Source organism: Limanda limanda, chromosome 1 (genome assembly GCF_963576545.1).
Source record: "Limanda limanda chromosome 1, fLimLim1.1, whole genome shotgun sequence".
Lineage (NCBI taxonomy): Eukaryota > Metazoa > Chordata > Actinopteri > Pleuronectiformes > Pleuronectidae > Limanda > Limanda limanda.
Window position 1 is genome coordinate 9,024,382 of NC_083636.1, and position 17,250 is coordinate 9,041,631.

The window sequence follows — 17,250 nt, forward strand, 5'->3', positions numbered from 1 at the left end:
GGCAATCTGGACATTGCAGTATTTAAATATCTCCAGGAGATGGCAGCAATGCAACATCAGGCTGACTGTGGTTGCTGAGTTTCCATCTTGTGTTGTTAGCATGAAGAAACATCCTCGTCAGTGTCAGCTTTGTTTGCCAACTTAATGGATTGGTGTTGAAATCGTTTGGTTAAGTGTAAATTGTTGACATGGGCGCTTAGCCAAGCCAAATGTTCCATTGCAGATGTAGGATGACCAAAGTTTTATAACTTCACTCTGAACTATAGACTGTTTACAAAAAAACTCTGCACACACAGTATACTGTAGAGCTGTTTACTCAAGGAATAATTCTGATGTAGCTCCGGAGCATTAACACAGGCCAAGAGAACAGCCCATTCCAAACAGGCAGGGTCACCACGGGGCACTGCTCTAGTATTATCTAAAGCTGAGCTAATGCTGAGTTACATGATGTCTTCACCTCAAGACGCATCTTGACGTCTTTCAGGCAATCTTTCATGTCCTGTCCTCGGACACAGAGTGAGAGGCTGAGAACTTGATGTTTGCATCTTTTACTCCTCTCACTTAAAATACAAGGTTTCACTTTCTGCTCAGTCGGTCAGTTGGTCAGTTTTCAAAGGAGCTTTCAGGAAATCCCTGGCATTTGATAGAGTTGGGAAATGTCATGTTGTCAAATATTTATTAGATCTTTGTTCGTCATCTGTCTCCGCTAAATAATGGATGCCAGGCACGAAGCTCACTGTGTGATTGTTACCCAAAAGCCTTTAATGACTGTTTGCACATAGATGATTCATAATGACAGAAATGCACTTTGTGACTTGTCAGCACTGCAATTGCCTTGAATTGCTCCTTACATATCGACTTTGTTGCATTAAATGAATCAAAATTCTCAGTTCACTGAAAACAACAATAAAGTTGCTGCTTTCCATGCTTTCAGAATATTAAAAGATCAGACGAGTGCAGTTTCTATTATAAGGAACTTGCTATAATTTTAGGGACTTCTGTAAATAGATGATGCTCATAGCTCTAGCAACAGATTCAATCATTTATGGCTAAATATCTACTTTAACATTTAACAGTTTCTGAGCTGTCGACATATTTGAAGATATTCGGAAAGAATAAACAACACTAAAAGGCAGAGATAATCTTCTACTAAAACATTAAACCAATCTTGATGTGCTGCAAAAAAAATCCAGCATGAAGTTAAACATGTGCGGCCTCCTCTCACACAGACTTGATCATCATTCTGCTGGTCTTGGCCGAGGACATCTTGTGAGATTTCCAGGTTCGCCAGTGGAGGCCGGTACCGTAGCCAATGTGATCCCCAACAGGATGCCAGTGACCATTCAGACTGGCAGAACCACAGCGGCTGTACCACCAGCCGCCGCCCTCTGACATGGTGCATTTATTTTGAGCAATGTCACCAAAGATGCACGGTGAGCAGCCGTCGTTGTCACGGTCAAAAGTGCTGAAACGGTAGCCGTTCTGGTCAACGCCTCCGTCGGCACCACGGATGGCGTCACCTTTAAACAGAGTTGGTAATCGTTTAAAATCCTCTTATTTTACATTTGTTAATAATACTAAACAGATGAGTAATTCATTATTTCTAAAAGGGAATTTATTCCTCTAATTAATGTCAACCACTATATTTGCATTCAGCTTGTAAATATGAACTCAGCTCTATTAGTAGGTGCAAACACTGAGCAGCCCTAACTCCAGAATGATGAAAATATGATAGTCCTCTTTCAAAAAGAAAGAATACCAGTCTTATTTTCATTTTACTCAGTGAAACAAGCAGACAAGTGAGGCAAAATGCTGATCCGAAAAGTATAAATGAAATTCATATGTATAGAAACACAGAACATATGTGTTTATTTAAAAAAAAAAAGCAATGCATAAAAGGGGGGCATTTGCAAAAAGTACCTGCGTCTCCCGTGTATTCCCCGACATGCAGTCTGTAACCTTTCTTCCCATTTGCCACTCTGAAGTCTATGTACTGAGCAATGGCAGCGACCCCTTGGTGGTCCGATAAATCCACTCGCATGGTCCACGACTTGGTCTTGTCCTTGGTCACAGAGAAAACCTTCTTCAGACCAAGCCAGTGGTCGTCTGAGGGAATCGGCAGAGCACGGTGAGAGGATTTACACGTATGTTGGAAACATCTTTTCTACCATTTAACAACAAAACCCTGTGTTTTTACCCCTTCATTGTAACAGTTGTCTTTGCTGCAGTACAGATGTGTATTTATGTTGTCTGCAAGTGAATCAGGTTTGTGCTTGCATCAAGTAGTTGTATAGTAGAAGTTGTTTCTCACATTCCCTCTATGTTGCACACTGTATTGTAACAGAGAAATGTAATTTACATTAAGGCCTAAAGTTAAGTGCGGCCCAGGTTTAGATAAGATGGGGCTTTTCTTATATCTTTATAATAATAATAATAATAATGATAATAATAATTTATTTCATAGCACTAATCCAAACAAGATCACAAAGTGCTTTATAAAATAATTAGGACAAAAAATAAGAAAATACAATACAATACAATATACAATATAAAAAATGTTTTGTTAAGCAAAGATAAAAAAAAAGGTGAAGTTGTTATTTTACAGAACATTGATCCCCTGATTGTGTCAGTACTCTCTGTTCCTTGGAATTTAACAAAGAAGGTCATGGAAAGTTTAGAATCACTGTGTGTTTTGTCGGGCGTGTCGCAGTTATAGCCTGGCACTGCCCTGCAAACATAAGCTTGAATGCTCTCAAATAACTGCAGTGAAGACGATTTACTTACGTGTCAGGTTTCCAAAACCATGTTCATATGCAGCCCACTTTCTGTCGAAGGAAACCTCTCCTCCGCTGCGCCTCTGAAACACCATCCAGCCTCCATCTGCCTGCATCTCGCAGTACACCTGAGCACGTAGTTATACATACAGTACTATTTAAGATTGGCAGAGGACCCCCCCCCTCCGAATTGCAAAATTGTAAACTGTAGATGTAGGCAAAGCATGGAGCAGGACAGTGTCACTATGACAAATTGCTTAATGGTTAATGTCATACTTGATACCTTAAACGGGGTCTTGACTCCATGAGGGTGGATTACATAAACTCCACTGGATGCATGTGGAGAGAGAGCTTTGATCTGTGTGCAGTCTGGTCCTGTGGTTTATACGACAAGAGAGAAACAAGAGGAGGAGGATCAACTGTCAATATGAACATAGGGTAACTTGTACCTTCCATTATATGAATGATATACTGTCATACATCATGTTCTGTACCTTGAGAAGAAACTGTCTTCTTCTTCTGCTTCTATATAACAGAAAGAGTTTTAAAGTGAGACCTCTAAAATATACAACTTAAAGGTAGACATTACAGCATGAGAGAGGACTTCATATCCTATATTAAATAAAGTAGGTTTATTTTTTACCTTAGTCTTTTTGGCATCTGTTTGGCTTGAGAGTAACACCAAGATGAGTACAAAATATGGAACCAGACTCTTCATTTTGACCTGAGTTTCAAAGTGACATGTTAGTCTCAGCAACTCCAAACAGGCACAACACAATGACCCGTCAGGTCAATAATTTTTTTCTCCTAACACTCACCTGCGTGAAACTTGTAGCTCAGGTCAAACTCCACAACAGACGCAGCTCCTTGTCCCCTCAGACTGAACAGCCACACCTGCTTCAAGCTCACTATAAATGCTGAGACGTCAGACGAGGGAGGAGAGAGAAAGCTGAGCAACAAATCCACTTCCCGCTTCCCTCCTGAATAACTTTTTATCTTCAGCTGCAGCGGTGTTCAAGCCTTTACGGGCTTGTTTCTCTGACATTGCCCACCTTGCTGCACCTTTTAAGTCAAACATAAGACTGAACTAATTCACTCCGTGTTAGCTCCCACCCAGACTGCTATATGAACCTTTATATACAATCTATGCTAGGGACCTGGGTGTGACACTCGTCAGTCAACTCCCTTACTGCCAACATTACTGCAACAACACGTTCCTGTAGATTCATACTGTACAACAGTATCAGGAGAATACTTCCCCTTCTAACCCAGAAGGCGGCGCAGGTTCTGGTCAAGGCTCTGGTCATCTCACGCCTAGACGTTTGCAAGACTTGTGTCAAATAGGAAACGGCTGCTCTGTTGGTGAAACCTGATCCAGTAGTCTATAATGACGCAGTTATGATATTTTGCATGCAAATTACAAGAACTCAGTGTTTTCTGGGATAGATCCTTATCTAAAAGCCACAGATTAAAACAGTTATAAAAATATTTTTTTGCATAGTTTTTCATGCTTTCCAGAGGATGATCATGTATCTGACAGATGGGCTTTGTTATTCATGGTACCCAGAGGATGTCTCTGATGGTTTTGGTGGATTGCCATGTACTTTTGACATTGCTAACTTGTCCCACATTAGTCTTATGTACTGTATTTGGTGCAAATTAGCAAATGTTAGCATTTTATATTAAATAATGTATCTTCAATTTCATATATATACACATTCTATGTCAAAGTGAAAAATGCATTATCTGGGCATTTAGGTGTTAAAAAAAAAGGCCAGGACTCTTAGGCTTGGAAGACTTTTTTAATTGAAGATTCTACTAAACTCCCAATATCCTTTTTACAGTGTCCATGCATATATATTTATCTTCCAGGTTGAAGTTTTAAAAAATGAAGTTTATCAACCGTACTAAAATTCCGATCACAGTCACCCTCTGTGAGCAGAAAAACACAATTTCCTCCATTCAAATTTAAATGATAACCTGCATCTAGACTCCATCCAGTCTTTCGAAACAGAAAGAGAACTTCATGACAAGTTCTCCATTGTACAAATAAGTACAGATTAATCGTCCCTCCCAAACCCAGCGTACAGGGGCTCAGTGAAAGTGCTGTAGAAGGTGTGAATGTGGCTGAGGGTCAGAGAGGAGACGCTGTAGAAGGACAGGGTGCCCCCCAGCCTGTCCAGGTAGACTCCGACCCTGTGGGAGCCAGATAGAGGTGCTGGTATCTCCACAGACTGGTGGTCGTGCTGAGCGCTGTAGAGATCCTCAGAGCAGTACAGACTCCAGGACTGGTCGGTGGAGCCAAACCCACAGAGGTGAGAGCTCGCCCTTCGACGGATTCCCATCATCGCCACGCCGACATCCACCGAGCGCCCTCGCCACTCCACCTCCCAGTAGTGGCGTTGGGTGAGGCCTTGGTGACAGAGCATCCCCCCATTGTACAGGAAGAGGGACTTGGCAACTGTGTTTGTGTCAAACGTCAGTGTGCAAGCATCTGTACAAGACATAGATATGGAATGTTAAGTTTTACTTTTTAATCACAGTTTTCATTTAAGAAGACTTCAACTTAAGATGAAACTCTGAGCACAGTGTATGTTAAGATCACAAAATGTATGAGGTGGCACAAGCAAATGTACACATTGGGTTGACAGAGCATGAGAGAGAAAGAAAGAAAGAAAGATGGATTAAAGCCACCATCCTGCCATCTATTGGACAAATGACAGTACAACATTTTTAAACCAAAAGCTGGTAGTATAGCTTGAAAGAGCATCTGTCTATATGTCATGTATATAATATATATATATGCACACAATTAAAAATAAACTAAAGTACAACTAAACTCAGGGATCAGATAGAAAAACTTATTCGAAACAATAATTTAACTTAAGATTCACACATTTAGATCAACTCAACATTATATTACAGGCTTGATTAAATATGGAAAGGTTTAAAACATATGGTCTTAATTAACACATGCATTTCTTAATAATTCATATAATATATTTATAAATCCCTGCAGTTCCGATTGGAATTAGGCCAAATTACAGACCAAATGATGACAGTTGTTACGGGCACTTTTTCAGTTTTCCAGAACAAAATACATCACTTACATTTCTTCAGTGTGGATTTCAAGTAGCACTCTGCATTGTGGTCCACACTTTGGGCAAATAAGAAACAATAATCATTATTACAAGTTCTATAGCTTCCCTTTAGGACAAGCTCTGTCATAATACAATGTATTTGATCCACTGTGCTTTATTCCAGGCTAACTAAGCCACAGCTTTACCTGAGTGTCTCTAGTTTACACAGCGGGTTATCCAGATGAACAGAGACCAGCTTCACTCCAGAGTCCTGCATGTAGTTGTAGCTGAGGTCCAGCTGCCTCAGGCAGGACAGGTTGGAGCTCAGCGCTGAGGCCAAATAAGTGCAGCCTTCCTCTGTGACGCCACAGAAGGACAGACTGTGTTCACCCAAAAACACATAGTTTGCTTTGTTGTGTTATGAAGAGATGAAAATAGTTTGAAAATAACTATTTATCTACGTTATCTGATAATAACATTGAAATATTGAATCATTACTTGTGTTTTTGTGGCTCCCTTAGACAGATTTTTAAATGTTTTGTGATTGATAATGATTAACATTACAGCTACTTACATGCAATACCTGCAATCAAGGAGGTAAATATGATGTGTAGCTAAAGAAAAGCAAACTCACCCTAATGTCTCCAGTTTACAGTGCTGACTTGCATGTCCCTCAGAGAGCAGCTTCACCTCTTGCCCACTCAGATTGAGCCCTTTCAGGTGAGAGGAGTCGCAGCTAAGGACTGAGGCAAAATTAGCGCAGCATTTCTGGAAATTGCCCTTGTTTACCCTGGGGTTAAAAATATGTTGTGTTAATTAATGGTGTTAAAAGTTGAAAAGATAGTGCTAGGTGGTGCTATTCATTATTTCACCAAAGAACAGTCATACACTACTACATTATACCACTGAACCTGAGTGTCCTCACCTTAATGTATCCAGTTTACAGTGTGCACTTCTCAGTCCAGCACACAGCAGCTGTATGTTATTTTATTCTACAAGTTTTGACCTCACCAGACAAACCTGGAAATGTGCTCCTGAATCTGTTTTTATCTTTTTTTATTTTTCTGCCCTCTCGTGGCCAAACTTTGATTAATGCCTCTTTAAACAAAGATTTAAAGAAATGTAAAAATAACTCAAAATCCCAAGTCCAACTAAAAGATCTGCTTGTCAGCAGCAAGCAGGTTTAACCTCAGTGTGTCCAGTTTGCAGTGATGGCTGTGTAGTCCATTTGTCTTCCTTAAATGGACATAAAGCAAGCCCCTATAATGTAAATCATTCCATTTTAAGGTGAATACATGTTTTAAGGTTATGTCTTATTGTAACTCAATGTGATGGCCTATGAAGTTATGGAGACATGACTAGGTGTGCGTGTGTGTGTGTGTGTGTGTGTGTGTGTGTGTGTGTGTGTGTGTGTGTGTGTGTGTGTGTGTGTGTGTGTGTGTGTGTGTGTGTCACTGTACCTTTTCAATGTGTTCCACACGATCCAGGAGCTTATTGGTGATGGAGTGCAGCTTTGGCAGATCCATGCCGTATAAAGAGCCCTCCAGCTCCATGATCAAGTGGAATCCATCAGAGGGGGTTCACCAAAAAACAGGCTTCACTGAAGTTGATTAAACATGACATCCATGCCCCCACACTGTAAAAAAGAAAAAGTTGAGAAAACGTAAAATATCAAGGCAACATGATGCAAGAGATTTTTGAGTTTTCTCAACTTTTGCCTGCTGTTGTTGACTTAACTAAGGTTTTCAAGTTCTGCAAAGAGTTCTGCCAACTTGGATCTTCTTGTTCACCTAATTAGGATAATCATGTGAGACTAATAAAGAAATTCTTGCTTGAATGCCATGTATTTCTACCTTCACTAAACGCAGATTTTTTTGTTGAATTAATAAACAATTATGCCCCTCAATGTCATGCATTTGTACCTCCTTTAAACGTAGGTATTCTTGTTGAATAAACGTACAATTATCCCTTCAATGGCATATATTCCTAGATGCACCAAACACAAATATTCTTGTTGAATAAACATACATTTTATCTGTATAAATAATCAGATAACAAATAAAACACAGTACAGCTGAATGTTATCTGAAATATTTCTTTATTTCTTTATATTTTTTTATTTATTTTGAACAGGCGGGTTAAGCGCCTTTGTAAAAAAACATTCTTCTGAAATTAGTTCGCAACATCAAATTGAATGACTAACCATTTTTGCATACACATACAACAATGTGTATTCAAACACATACACATACACAATGTTTATATTCAAACACATACACATACAACAATGTGTATATTTAGACACATACACATTGTGTATGTGTATTCAAACACATACACATACAACAATGTGTATATTTAAACACATACACATACAACAAGGTGTATATTTAAACACATACACATACACAATGTGTATTTAAACACATACACATACAACAATGTGTATTTTTAAACACATACACATACAACAATGTGTATATTTAAACACATACACATACAACAATATGTATATTTAAACACATACACATAAACAATGTGTATTCAAACACATACACAATGTGTATTCAAAATAAAACTTTCGTTTTCAAAGATCTTGTGCGCTGGGAGCACCGAGAGCCACCAAGCTCAAAAAAGATAGTCTGGATGGCTTCAAATGTATACCTCAACTGTTTGGGGTAATTTATATTGAGGGCATATAGAAGGCCAAAGAGGTAGGCGAACGCAGAGGAGAGGTTTTCCATTTCATGCAGCACGATGCCCCCTTCCAAAACAACTGCATGGTCTCGAGCATGTGAGATGTCGGCTTCGTCATCTAGGATGGTGAGGATGGCCACAGACGCCCCTTCCAGCACTGGTGCCAAAATGTCAGTGTCCTGAGGAAAAATAACAGATGCATTTGAGCCTTGACAAACTAGAAAGAGCATTTTCTGAAGAAAATGTGTGTGAATGCTGAGAAGGTCCGTGCTAAAGCTGAAAGTATAATTTGTAGGCTGAGATATGATTGGCTTCATAACGGCTAAAAACAGTTGAAATGTTAAAAAGGCAGAAGAAAATGGGCAGCTATACACTGGAACCTGACAGCCAAAGAAAATTGATGAAGCAATGGCAACATAGCTGACGTAATAGCTGAAAATAGATTTAGTAGTTTAGAAGTAGAACTTGTGAAAAGGAGGTTGATTTACATGAATTGTAAAAAAGTTAGTGTGAACAATGTATGAAAATATGAACAAATCAGAGAAATATGATTACTGCACTGATAAACTGCACTGGGGAGGTGTATATTTCCATTTTGGATGAACTACTACTTTAAAACATCTCATGAGAATGAGGAATTAGCTACATGGCCTGAAGTATTTATCTTTTTGCTACAGTTACTAGTACTTACCAAGCACTTCATGAAAAACTTTTTGGTATCTTCGCGGAGGAAAATGGGCAAGCCTCTCAGTGCTGCTGTCTTTCGGTGTGTAACAATGTCAGATGTCTAAAGAGTATCCAGTGGAAAATAAGTATTTCAATAAGTATAGTACTGTACTGAACATACACATAATGCAATATCAGAAATCTTTTATAGTACTGAAGATGAAGCACACACAACTTTACTTTAACAAATTAAAATACTGTTAAACCAAATGCCACCAAAACACAAAGGAAGCCAACATCTTTTTCTGTGTCTGTTATAAGAAAGTATATTCATGCTCTTCTAAAAATGCCAGGCAAAGGAGCACTTCACTCACCTGATCATCGAGTTTATCAAGGAGGTCTTCCATTTCTTGGCCAAAACCACCCTTCTTAGTCCGGTAGAGTTTTAGCAGGCCAGGTCCAAATCTTTCAAGAGATGCATTAAAAGTCCCCAGGAGGTCTTTGCTGGTGATACGCCGAAATTCTTCAGATATCTAAACAAGACAATCAACAAAATATTGTAATTAATTGTAATTGCAATTTCAATTAAGCATGGGGATTTTTTTTTCTTTAACTGGAGGAAATGGGCTTCCATAGGAGTGAGATGGTTAGGGTAAGAAAATTAGGACAGGTCACAGAATCAAATGGATCATAGATTTAAATGTAACACTGGCAAGACAGAATTGACACATTTCCCCAGTAGATACTGTTCTTCTTCAAGAAAAGCCAATGTAGTTGTATAAGACAATTGCTAAATAAATTAGGACATCCTTACCTCCTGAGACGAAAACAGCGCAGGCCACCTCTCTTGGACCTCAGATACCATAGGCTGATGCTCCACGACTTCTCTCCGCCTGAGGGAGAACGTCAGCTCCATCTTCTGCTGTATCAATGTCATGTTCCTTTTCTTCTTTTTCATTTCATCAACCAGAGCAACTCTTTCCTCTTCAAGTGTAGAATCATCATGGTGTTGTGGATAATCTGGCACATGATTGACCTCTCCACGTTTGGGCTTCTTCAGGGTGAACGGGCTGTCATCTTCACCCCCCTCTTTTCTTTTCCTGTTCACATTTACCTCATTGCATCCTGCCTGGCGAAGCTTTGATCTGTAGTTTCCAAGTTTGTACTTGATACTTGTTTTCCATCCCTCATGGCCTGTGATGCCACTTGGCTCCTTCAGGCATGGATACTTATGAACCAGCGCAGCGGCAACTGACTCAAGCTCATCTTTCTCGGGGTAGCTTTTGATTTCAAAAATTGCCTGTGCAATTTTATCCAGTATCTCCATTTTCATGTCTCTTGTCACTGCAAGGCCCTTCTTTGACTTTTCATATGTGTCATTGGCCTTACACAATTTCAGTTCCACATCATATGCAAACTTAGGGATAGGAAATGGAGATGGCCACTCTGCGACTTGCCTTAAATTATTCTGGATAGAATCAGTCCAACTAGGCCTAAAATCTTCAGAGTGAACACTGAGTGTGTCCTGAGAGGAGACTGAACTAGTGGATTGGTCAAGTGGACATGAATCACTGTTCCACATTATATGCAAGACTGCACGCTCAGCTGGTAATTCAGACATTTCTGTTAAGTTGCAGAGTGCATTTCCAAACTCTGGATCCTCAAACTGTAGTGAGAAATCACCCTGAAGTTCAAGTCTCTCTTTCAGTATATCAATAAATTGCCCCACAGATGTTGGGACTTCAGGAAGCTGGATTCGCCGGGCTTCTCTGGTAGAAAGAACGACCCGAAGTAACAAAGTCTGAAAAGAGAGGAGAGAGATTTATCAGCTGATTATGTTTGATTAACAAATAATTTAGTGTCCAAATGAGAAGAGAAGAAAAGCAAGAGGAAAGGAAAGAGGGGAGCAGAGGACAGGAGAAGAGAGTTGGTGAGGAGAGGAGAGACAGAGGGTGGTGAGAGAGGAGAAGAGGGGAGAGAGTGAGCAGATGAGAGAGAGAGGGGGAGGAGAGAGAAGAGAGAGTGAGGAGAGGAGACACAGAGGAGGAGGAGAGCAGAGGAGAGGGGAAAGAACATACCATTTTGAATAGCTTTAATGGAGAATGAACTTCCTTGGGGTCACCATAAGCTTTTCACCAACTGTGTATGCTGCTAGAGGGTGGTAATCTGTCAGCACATCTGGATCCAGAAGAAGAAGGTCTGCACAGGTGTGATATTCAAGCTCATAGGACCTGAAATGTTCAACGTACCAGGAAGACAGTCTTTTACAAATGAATGCCACATCCTTTGCAATGACAAGAATGCTCACAATCTTATGGAATTCCGGGAGGCCACTGCACTGTCCAGCAGATAAAATCATGCCCGCTGCATACTGTGTCCCATGCAGGTGAATTGTTTTAGACAGAGACACACTGTCTAGATGTGGGTACTTCTTCAGTATTTCACACTTGATTGATGGATCCAGATCTGAAACCCTGACCACTTTCACATTTTCAACATACAGTTTTGGCTTGAAAAGGTTCCCACTGTCCAGATGGTATGCCATCATCTGCTGGTGTTTTGAGGAGAGAGTGAGCAGCACATTTTTCCAGTTGTGAGTGTCATGGACAACCTTTTTAAAGAAGCTATGTTTTGCCTCGAATCTCATTGTCCACAATTCCACTAAAGGTCCATAGCAGCGAATAAGTTGTGGGTAGTGGTCAATGAAGTGGTGTTTTGGCCTCAGTCTGAACTCTGGAAAGGTACTGGTGAGCAACTTGTGATGATCCAGTAGTTTACAAGATAAATAACACAATGCTTCCTCAGAGAGACAGTTTGACACAACAATGTCAACAATTTCCTTGAGGTCCATCAAAATCTCCCAGGCAGGCTCCTGTTCTGGTATCTTACGTCCAACTATAAAAGGAAGTAAGCGCAGCAGTGTCCAATTTTCATGCCCATTACCTCCAATTGTTCCTTTTTCAAAGCTTGCTTTTGGAATTTTTTGAGGCTTGTTTACTTTGTCTGAATACTTGTAGGGAAATGATTTTATGCAGTCATTTAATGCATCAAATGTCATAAAGCCTTTTGAGATCAGATTTTTCAAACATAAGGACAATTCCACAGGGATGACTCCTTCAAAAAGGTCATGCAAAACATCTGGAGGAAATCCAGTTATTGGGTGAAAGAACAGGAGATGTTTTCCCAGGACACATTCACTTTTAACCCCATTAACACTTTTAACGCACTTCTGCCTAAGCTCTTCCAGAAACAAGTTATGTTGCTCAACACTTCTCAATTGGAAATCATTAACTTCAGTGGTTGCAATTTGGTCCCGACTTATCAAACAAAACCGACAGAACTTTTCAACAGTAAAACTTTCTTGAAAGCCTGCAAGACCATGTGCACCAAGGTTATCAGCACAAACACAATATACAGTGCTTTTAACAAACTGACCCACAACTTCAACAAAAATTCCCTCTTGTTCTAGACACTTTATGTCTTTAAGCAATGGCTCAAGAAACTTTTCATAACCATATTGTTTGACATCCACACTTTTACCCAAGAGAGCTACCTGAATTGAAGTGAGACTCGATCGAAACCTGACTGGTAAATTTAGAACTACCCAACATACTGCAGTAATCTTATGGATTTTTCGAGAGGTGCCCAGTGGGTTACAAACTTCAAAATCATCAATATATAATGCCAAACTGATACAGATGTTTTGTTGTCCCAGTAGCTTGTTCTCCTTGTAGTACTTGCCGTCCTGAAAAGACTTAAAGTTACCAGATAAATCTCTTTGATCAAATACAATTTTGTCCAAAAAATCTGAACATCCAAGTAAAGTTTCAAGTACTTTGGTGACTGATATATATACAAATGAGTTTTTATGGGCTGTGTTGTACAGATATTCTGTGGGTTCAATAACAGGAAAGTGCTCTTTGAAATATATATTCCTTGGGTGATCTGTAGATAGGGATCCTTTCTCTAATGTTGTTAAAATGAGTGGATTAGTTTGAACTATAGCACTAGAAATTTCTTGCAAAACAGAATCATTTACTTCAATTTTATGTTTTGAAAGGATCTCTTTGACACTGTTCAAAGTTTGAATGTTAGAGAAAGACAGCAGATTATGCAAATCTTCTACAATCTTTTGTGTTGCACCTCGAGAAACATGCAACACAGTTTGCATAGACAAAAAGAGAGAAGCTAATTTGTGCTCAAGAGTCTCACTATCTACATCCTCAACACTATCTTCAACCTCATTTAGTCTCACAGTATTATGAGCTGATGTCCCTGCTTCACTATCAGATTGTTCATCATCAATTATCTCATCTTCAGTAACAGTTCTTGCTATTGTTCTGAAATCCTTAAGTGTAAAATGTTTATGGTTTCGACTTTTGTGAGAACTGAAGGTTGGGCGAGTGTTTGTTTTAAAGGTACACCTTAGAAAGGGACATTGTACAGTTTCTCGTTTCTTTAAATGATGTCCGAGATGGTTCCAAAAAATGTTTTCACTGCAAATTTCTTTAAAATCACACAATTCACACTGAAATGTAAAATTTTCATGGGATTTCACTGTTGAGTGTGATCTTGAGATGTGTGATCGTAACGCTCCAGGTGTTTTAAATACACAAACACAGTCTGTATGAATGCAAGGCCAGTGTGCACCTTGTCCGTGATGAAGCCGCAAATGCTTGAGAAGAGTCTCTTGGCTGGAGCTTTAAAATTTGCAAAATTGACAGTGCATGAAATCCACCTCTGAAACACAAGAGACACATATAACACAAAGTCAGTTTTGCTACAATCACTTTCACAACAGTCTCTGTAATTTATAACACAACTACAGATGTCAAACTTGAATCCTTTTAGGGATTCAAATCTTTCTGAGTCACTAAACAGATCCAGATCTTACGAGTCATTTGTCCATAAGCATATAAATTCTACCAGTGAAACAGAGCCCGTCTGTCTTAGACTATAAACAGGATAAATACATTCAAATTTGAGAGCTAGGCTATTATACGAGGAGGGCAGTCTGCTGTTTGTGCATTTGAAATTTTGATGCAGGAAATAAAACTAGCTGCATTATATTCAACATATATGTCACCAGCCGCCACTGTGTCTGCCCCATGAAAGCGTATGCATGACCACTCGCGTTTACATGGGCAAAATACAAAACGGGTTATCTTAACAAATTTAACCACAGCAGAAGTGCTATAAACATGCCAGTCTATGCCAGAACTAACGTAATTTAATGTGATGAAAGTAAAAACGCACTTACCATACCTTCTTGAGCAAAATTGTTGTGGGCTCCACGTCGTTGTCCATCCAGAAAATGTCCCGCTCAGGTTCAGCAGAGAGCCGTTAAAACCGGAACTGGAATCTACTGAGTTGGCCCAACTTAACTCAAAAATCTGCTAAAAAATTTACAAATCCTTGTTGTGCTGATTTAAAATAGTAGTTAGGACAACAATGAGAGAAAATTGCTGGACAGACAAGATTTTATAGATTGCATATTGCAAAGCCTTATTTCTGAGTCAGTTTAATTAGAAAATTCTTATGAGATCAACAATTACTAGTTACCATTTTTACAGTGCAGTAGTCCAAACCTCTTCAGAAACCCTGCCGACCTGACCACATTTACATCGACAGTCAGAGCCTTCCGAGAGGGCTTTCACTTTGTCATAATCACCATGCAGCTACGGAGAGAAGAGCAAGCATGTATTTTCCACCACGCCCAATCAGAATTTGACTTTTTTTGCGCACAAACATGTTTGAATGTGCGTAAAACAAATTGTGTAGAGGAATAGGGAAAGTGGAGATGTGCTCCTGACTTCGAGAGGATGCTCTCCTGGCCGTCGATCTCCTCTTGCAGTCTGTGCTCCTGCTCCACATCGCTCGCATCGTGTGACCTGTGACCTGCAGCCAGGGCCTGTGGCGCTGCAAGGCTCCGCTGGTGAAACGCACCGCACACCACGATGACAAGGCACAACTTAAACATGTTGTGAAGCTCGCAGTAAGTTAGGTTCTGACTATTTTATCTTTCCAGATTTTACCTGCTTCTTACGTCTCAAAGTCATATTTCTTGGTTTTATATTTTTGCAGCCTGATGCACTTTCATTTTATGTTCAGGGATGTTGAGGCTGTTTCAACAGACTGCTCTCAGCTGCAGGGAGTTGCTGCCCTCTACCTCCAGCAACGCAACAACACACACTTTAAATGAAAAATCAAGCGTTATAGACATGACAAAACAAGTCCCGTTATACAACTTTTAACAATTACACACATTGCAGTGGTTATCATAAAAGTTGTTCATACGCTGTAAAATCCTCATAACCCCCATGATTATATCTATAAATACATTTATTAAAATACTAATAAAGTGCCACAGTTGCCACAGAGGAGGAGGGGCAGACGGAGCAGAGGAGGGGCAGGGACGAAGTGATCATATCCTCAGGTCATATAAACACATAATGTGAAAGTTCTGCTGCTTCAGTTTAATTCACCTTCTGAACTTTTAGATGTTGTGTTGAAATATTTTGAACGATAACAACTTTCCCGGACGAGCCCCCATGTGACGCAGCCTGAATCAGAGCTTTGTCAACAAACGAGGGAGACGGACGAGGGATGAACAAAATAACAAGTATTTATTATAACACTAAGGTAACAGTAGCCAAAGTCAATATCCAAGTGAGAAACAGCCGTCTGCAACCGGGAAGGGATTCCCCCCCGAACTGGAAGAGTAGTCTTGATATACCCAGACCGGGAACAGGTGTGGCTCATCAGGCCTGATGACCCATCACTCCCACAGGACACCTGAAAGACAACCAGCAATAAAAAGAGAAGACACCTAGTGGAGTGGAGGGTCGTCACACCCCCACCCAAAAAAAAACGTTCCCACCTGGAACCGCCAACCTTAATCAACCCCGCCACCTAGTAACTCCGGTTCCCAGAGAGACGTTTTTAGAAAGCAGAGAGACACAGACAGAGCAGGTAAAACAAAGACAAAATGAATACAGAACTTAAGAGCAAGGTGCTCTCGACAAGGCATCTGCCACAATATTTTCAGAGCCTTTGATGTAACGGATGTCCAAACAGTAGGCTTGCAGAAACAAAATCCAACGCATCAACCTGCGGTTTGGACAAAGCACCGAGTGCAAAAAGGTGATCGGGTTGTGGTCTGTGTAGACCACTAGAGGAACACTGGAATCTACGTATACTACATAGAATGTTGCAATGCCCAGATGAGTGACAATGTCTCTTTTTCAATAACAGAATAATTTAACTGAAAAGAATTACATTTCTTTGAGTAAAAACTCACGGGACATTCAACACCCTGGGTGTCACTTTGAAACAAACAGCACCTGTACCTACATCACTTGCATCCACATGAAGTTGGAAAGGTTGATCCATGCATGGAGCTGCAAGAACAGGGGGTGAGCAAAGAACAGACTTCACATTATCAAATGCTTCCTGACAGGACAATGACCAGATGTATTTTACTTTACCCTTGAGTAGGTCAGTCAGAGGAGCGACAACCGTAGAAAAGTTCTTACAAAAACTGCGGTAGTAACCCACAAGCCCAAGGAACTGCTGGAGCTCCTTTTTAGTGGTGGGCACTGGGTAGTGCTCAATGGCAGTCACTTTAGCCTGAAGGGGCCGCACAATCCCCTGCCCCACTACCTTGCCCAGGTATCTACTACCAGACTTGGAACGAGGCAGAGGACCCACACAGTCTATTATCAGGTGCTCGAATGGCTGCTCCACCACCGGAATCGGGTATAAAGGAGCCGGGGAAATACCCTGATTGGGTTTACCGGTCATTTGACATGTATGGCACGTTTTGACATAACCAGACACATCCCTCCTTACACAGGGCCAGAAAAAGTATCGCAGCAAGTACTCATATGTCTTGCGAACTCCCAAATGGCCTGACTGATCACTGAGCGTAGAGTGATGACTGCTGCAGAGGCTGCTGTACTGGCAGACGAGTATGTGCTTACCCACAGGGAAAACCGTGAGCTCTGTTCTCGTGATGTTGGGTACAGGGGGGG

At 40.4% G+C, this 17,250-nt stretch overlaps 2 protein-coding genes across 2 annotated transcripts; both read right to left on the bottom strand.

Moving 5' to 3' along the window:
- Positions 1-1,221: 1,221 nt before the first annotated feature.
- Positions 1,222-3,492, bottom strand: LOC133009353 (angiopoietin-related protein 5-like). Its single transcript, XM_061076874.1, has 6 exons — positions 3,418-3,492; positions 3,269-3,284; positions 3,058-3,149; positions 2,785-2,902; positions 1,921-2,106; positions 1,222-1,520 (listed from the first exon to the last, which is right to left on the bottom strand). The coding sequence occupies exons 1-6, from the start codon at positions 3,490-3,492 to the stop codon at positions 1,222-1,224; spliced, it is 786 nt and encodes a 261-aa protein (XP_060932857.1).
- A 4,929-nt stretch (positions 3,493-8,421) lies between these two features.
- On the bottom strand, positions 8,422-17,020 carry LOC133012653 (uncharacterized). The gene is made up of 8 exons (XM_061080337.1): positions 16,775-17,020; positions 15,932-16,012; positions 15,031-15,149; positions 14,889-14,895; positions 14,483-14,539; positions 9,592-9,750; positions 9,243-9,338; positions 8,422-8,730 (listed from the first exon to the last, which is right to left on the bottom strand). The coding sequence occupies exons 1-8, from the start codon at positions 17,018-17,020 to the stop codon at positions 8,422-8,424; spliced, it is 1,074 nt and encodes a 357-aa protein (XP_060936320.1).
- Positions 17,021-17,250: the final 230 nt, after the last annotated feature.

What these genes read in the sequence shown, in the direction of transcription:
- LOC133012653 (XM_061080337.1), bottom strand. Translation starts at nt 17,020, where the DNA reads ATGACCGGTAAACCCAATCAGGGTATTTCCCCGGCTCCTTTATACCCG. An exon ending in TCCAGCAGTTCCTTGGGCTT is followed by an intron (nt 16,013 to 16,774) that starts GTGGGTTACTAC and finishes GTTGTCTTTCAG; the next exon opens with GTGTCCTGTGGGAGTGATGG. An exon ending in AGTTTTTCATGAAGTGCTTG is followed by an intron (nt 8,731 to 9,242) that starts GTAAGTACTAGT and finishes ATTTTTCCTCAG; the next exon opens with GACACTGACATTTTGGCACC.
- LOC133009353 (XM_061076874.1), bottom strand. Translation starts at nt 3,492, where the DNA reads ATGAAGAGTCTGGTTCCATATTTTGTACTCATCTTGGTGTTACTCTCA. An exon ending in GAGTCAAGACCCCGTTTAAG is followed by an intron (nt 2,903 to 3,057) that starts GTATCAAGTATG and finishes CTACGTGCTCAG; the next exon opens with GTGTACTGCGAGATGCAGGC. An exon ending in GGAATACACGGGAGACGCAG is followed by an intron (nt 1,521 to 1,920) that starts GTACTTTTTGCA and finishes CTCTGTTTAAAG; the next exon opens with GTGACGCCATCCGTGGTGCC.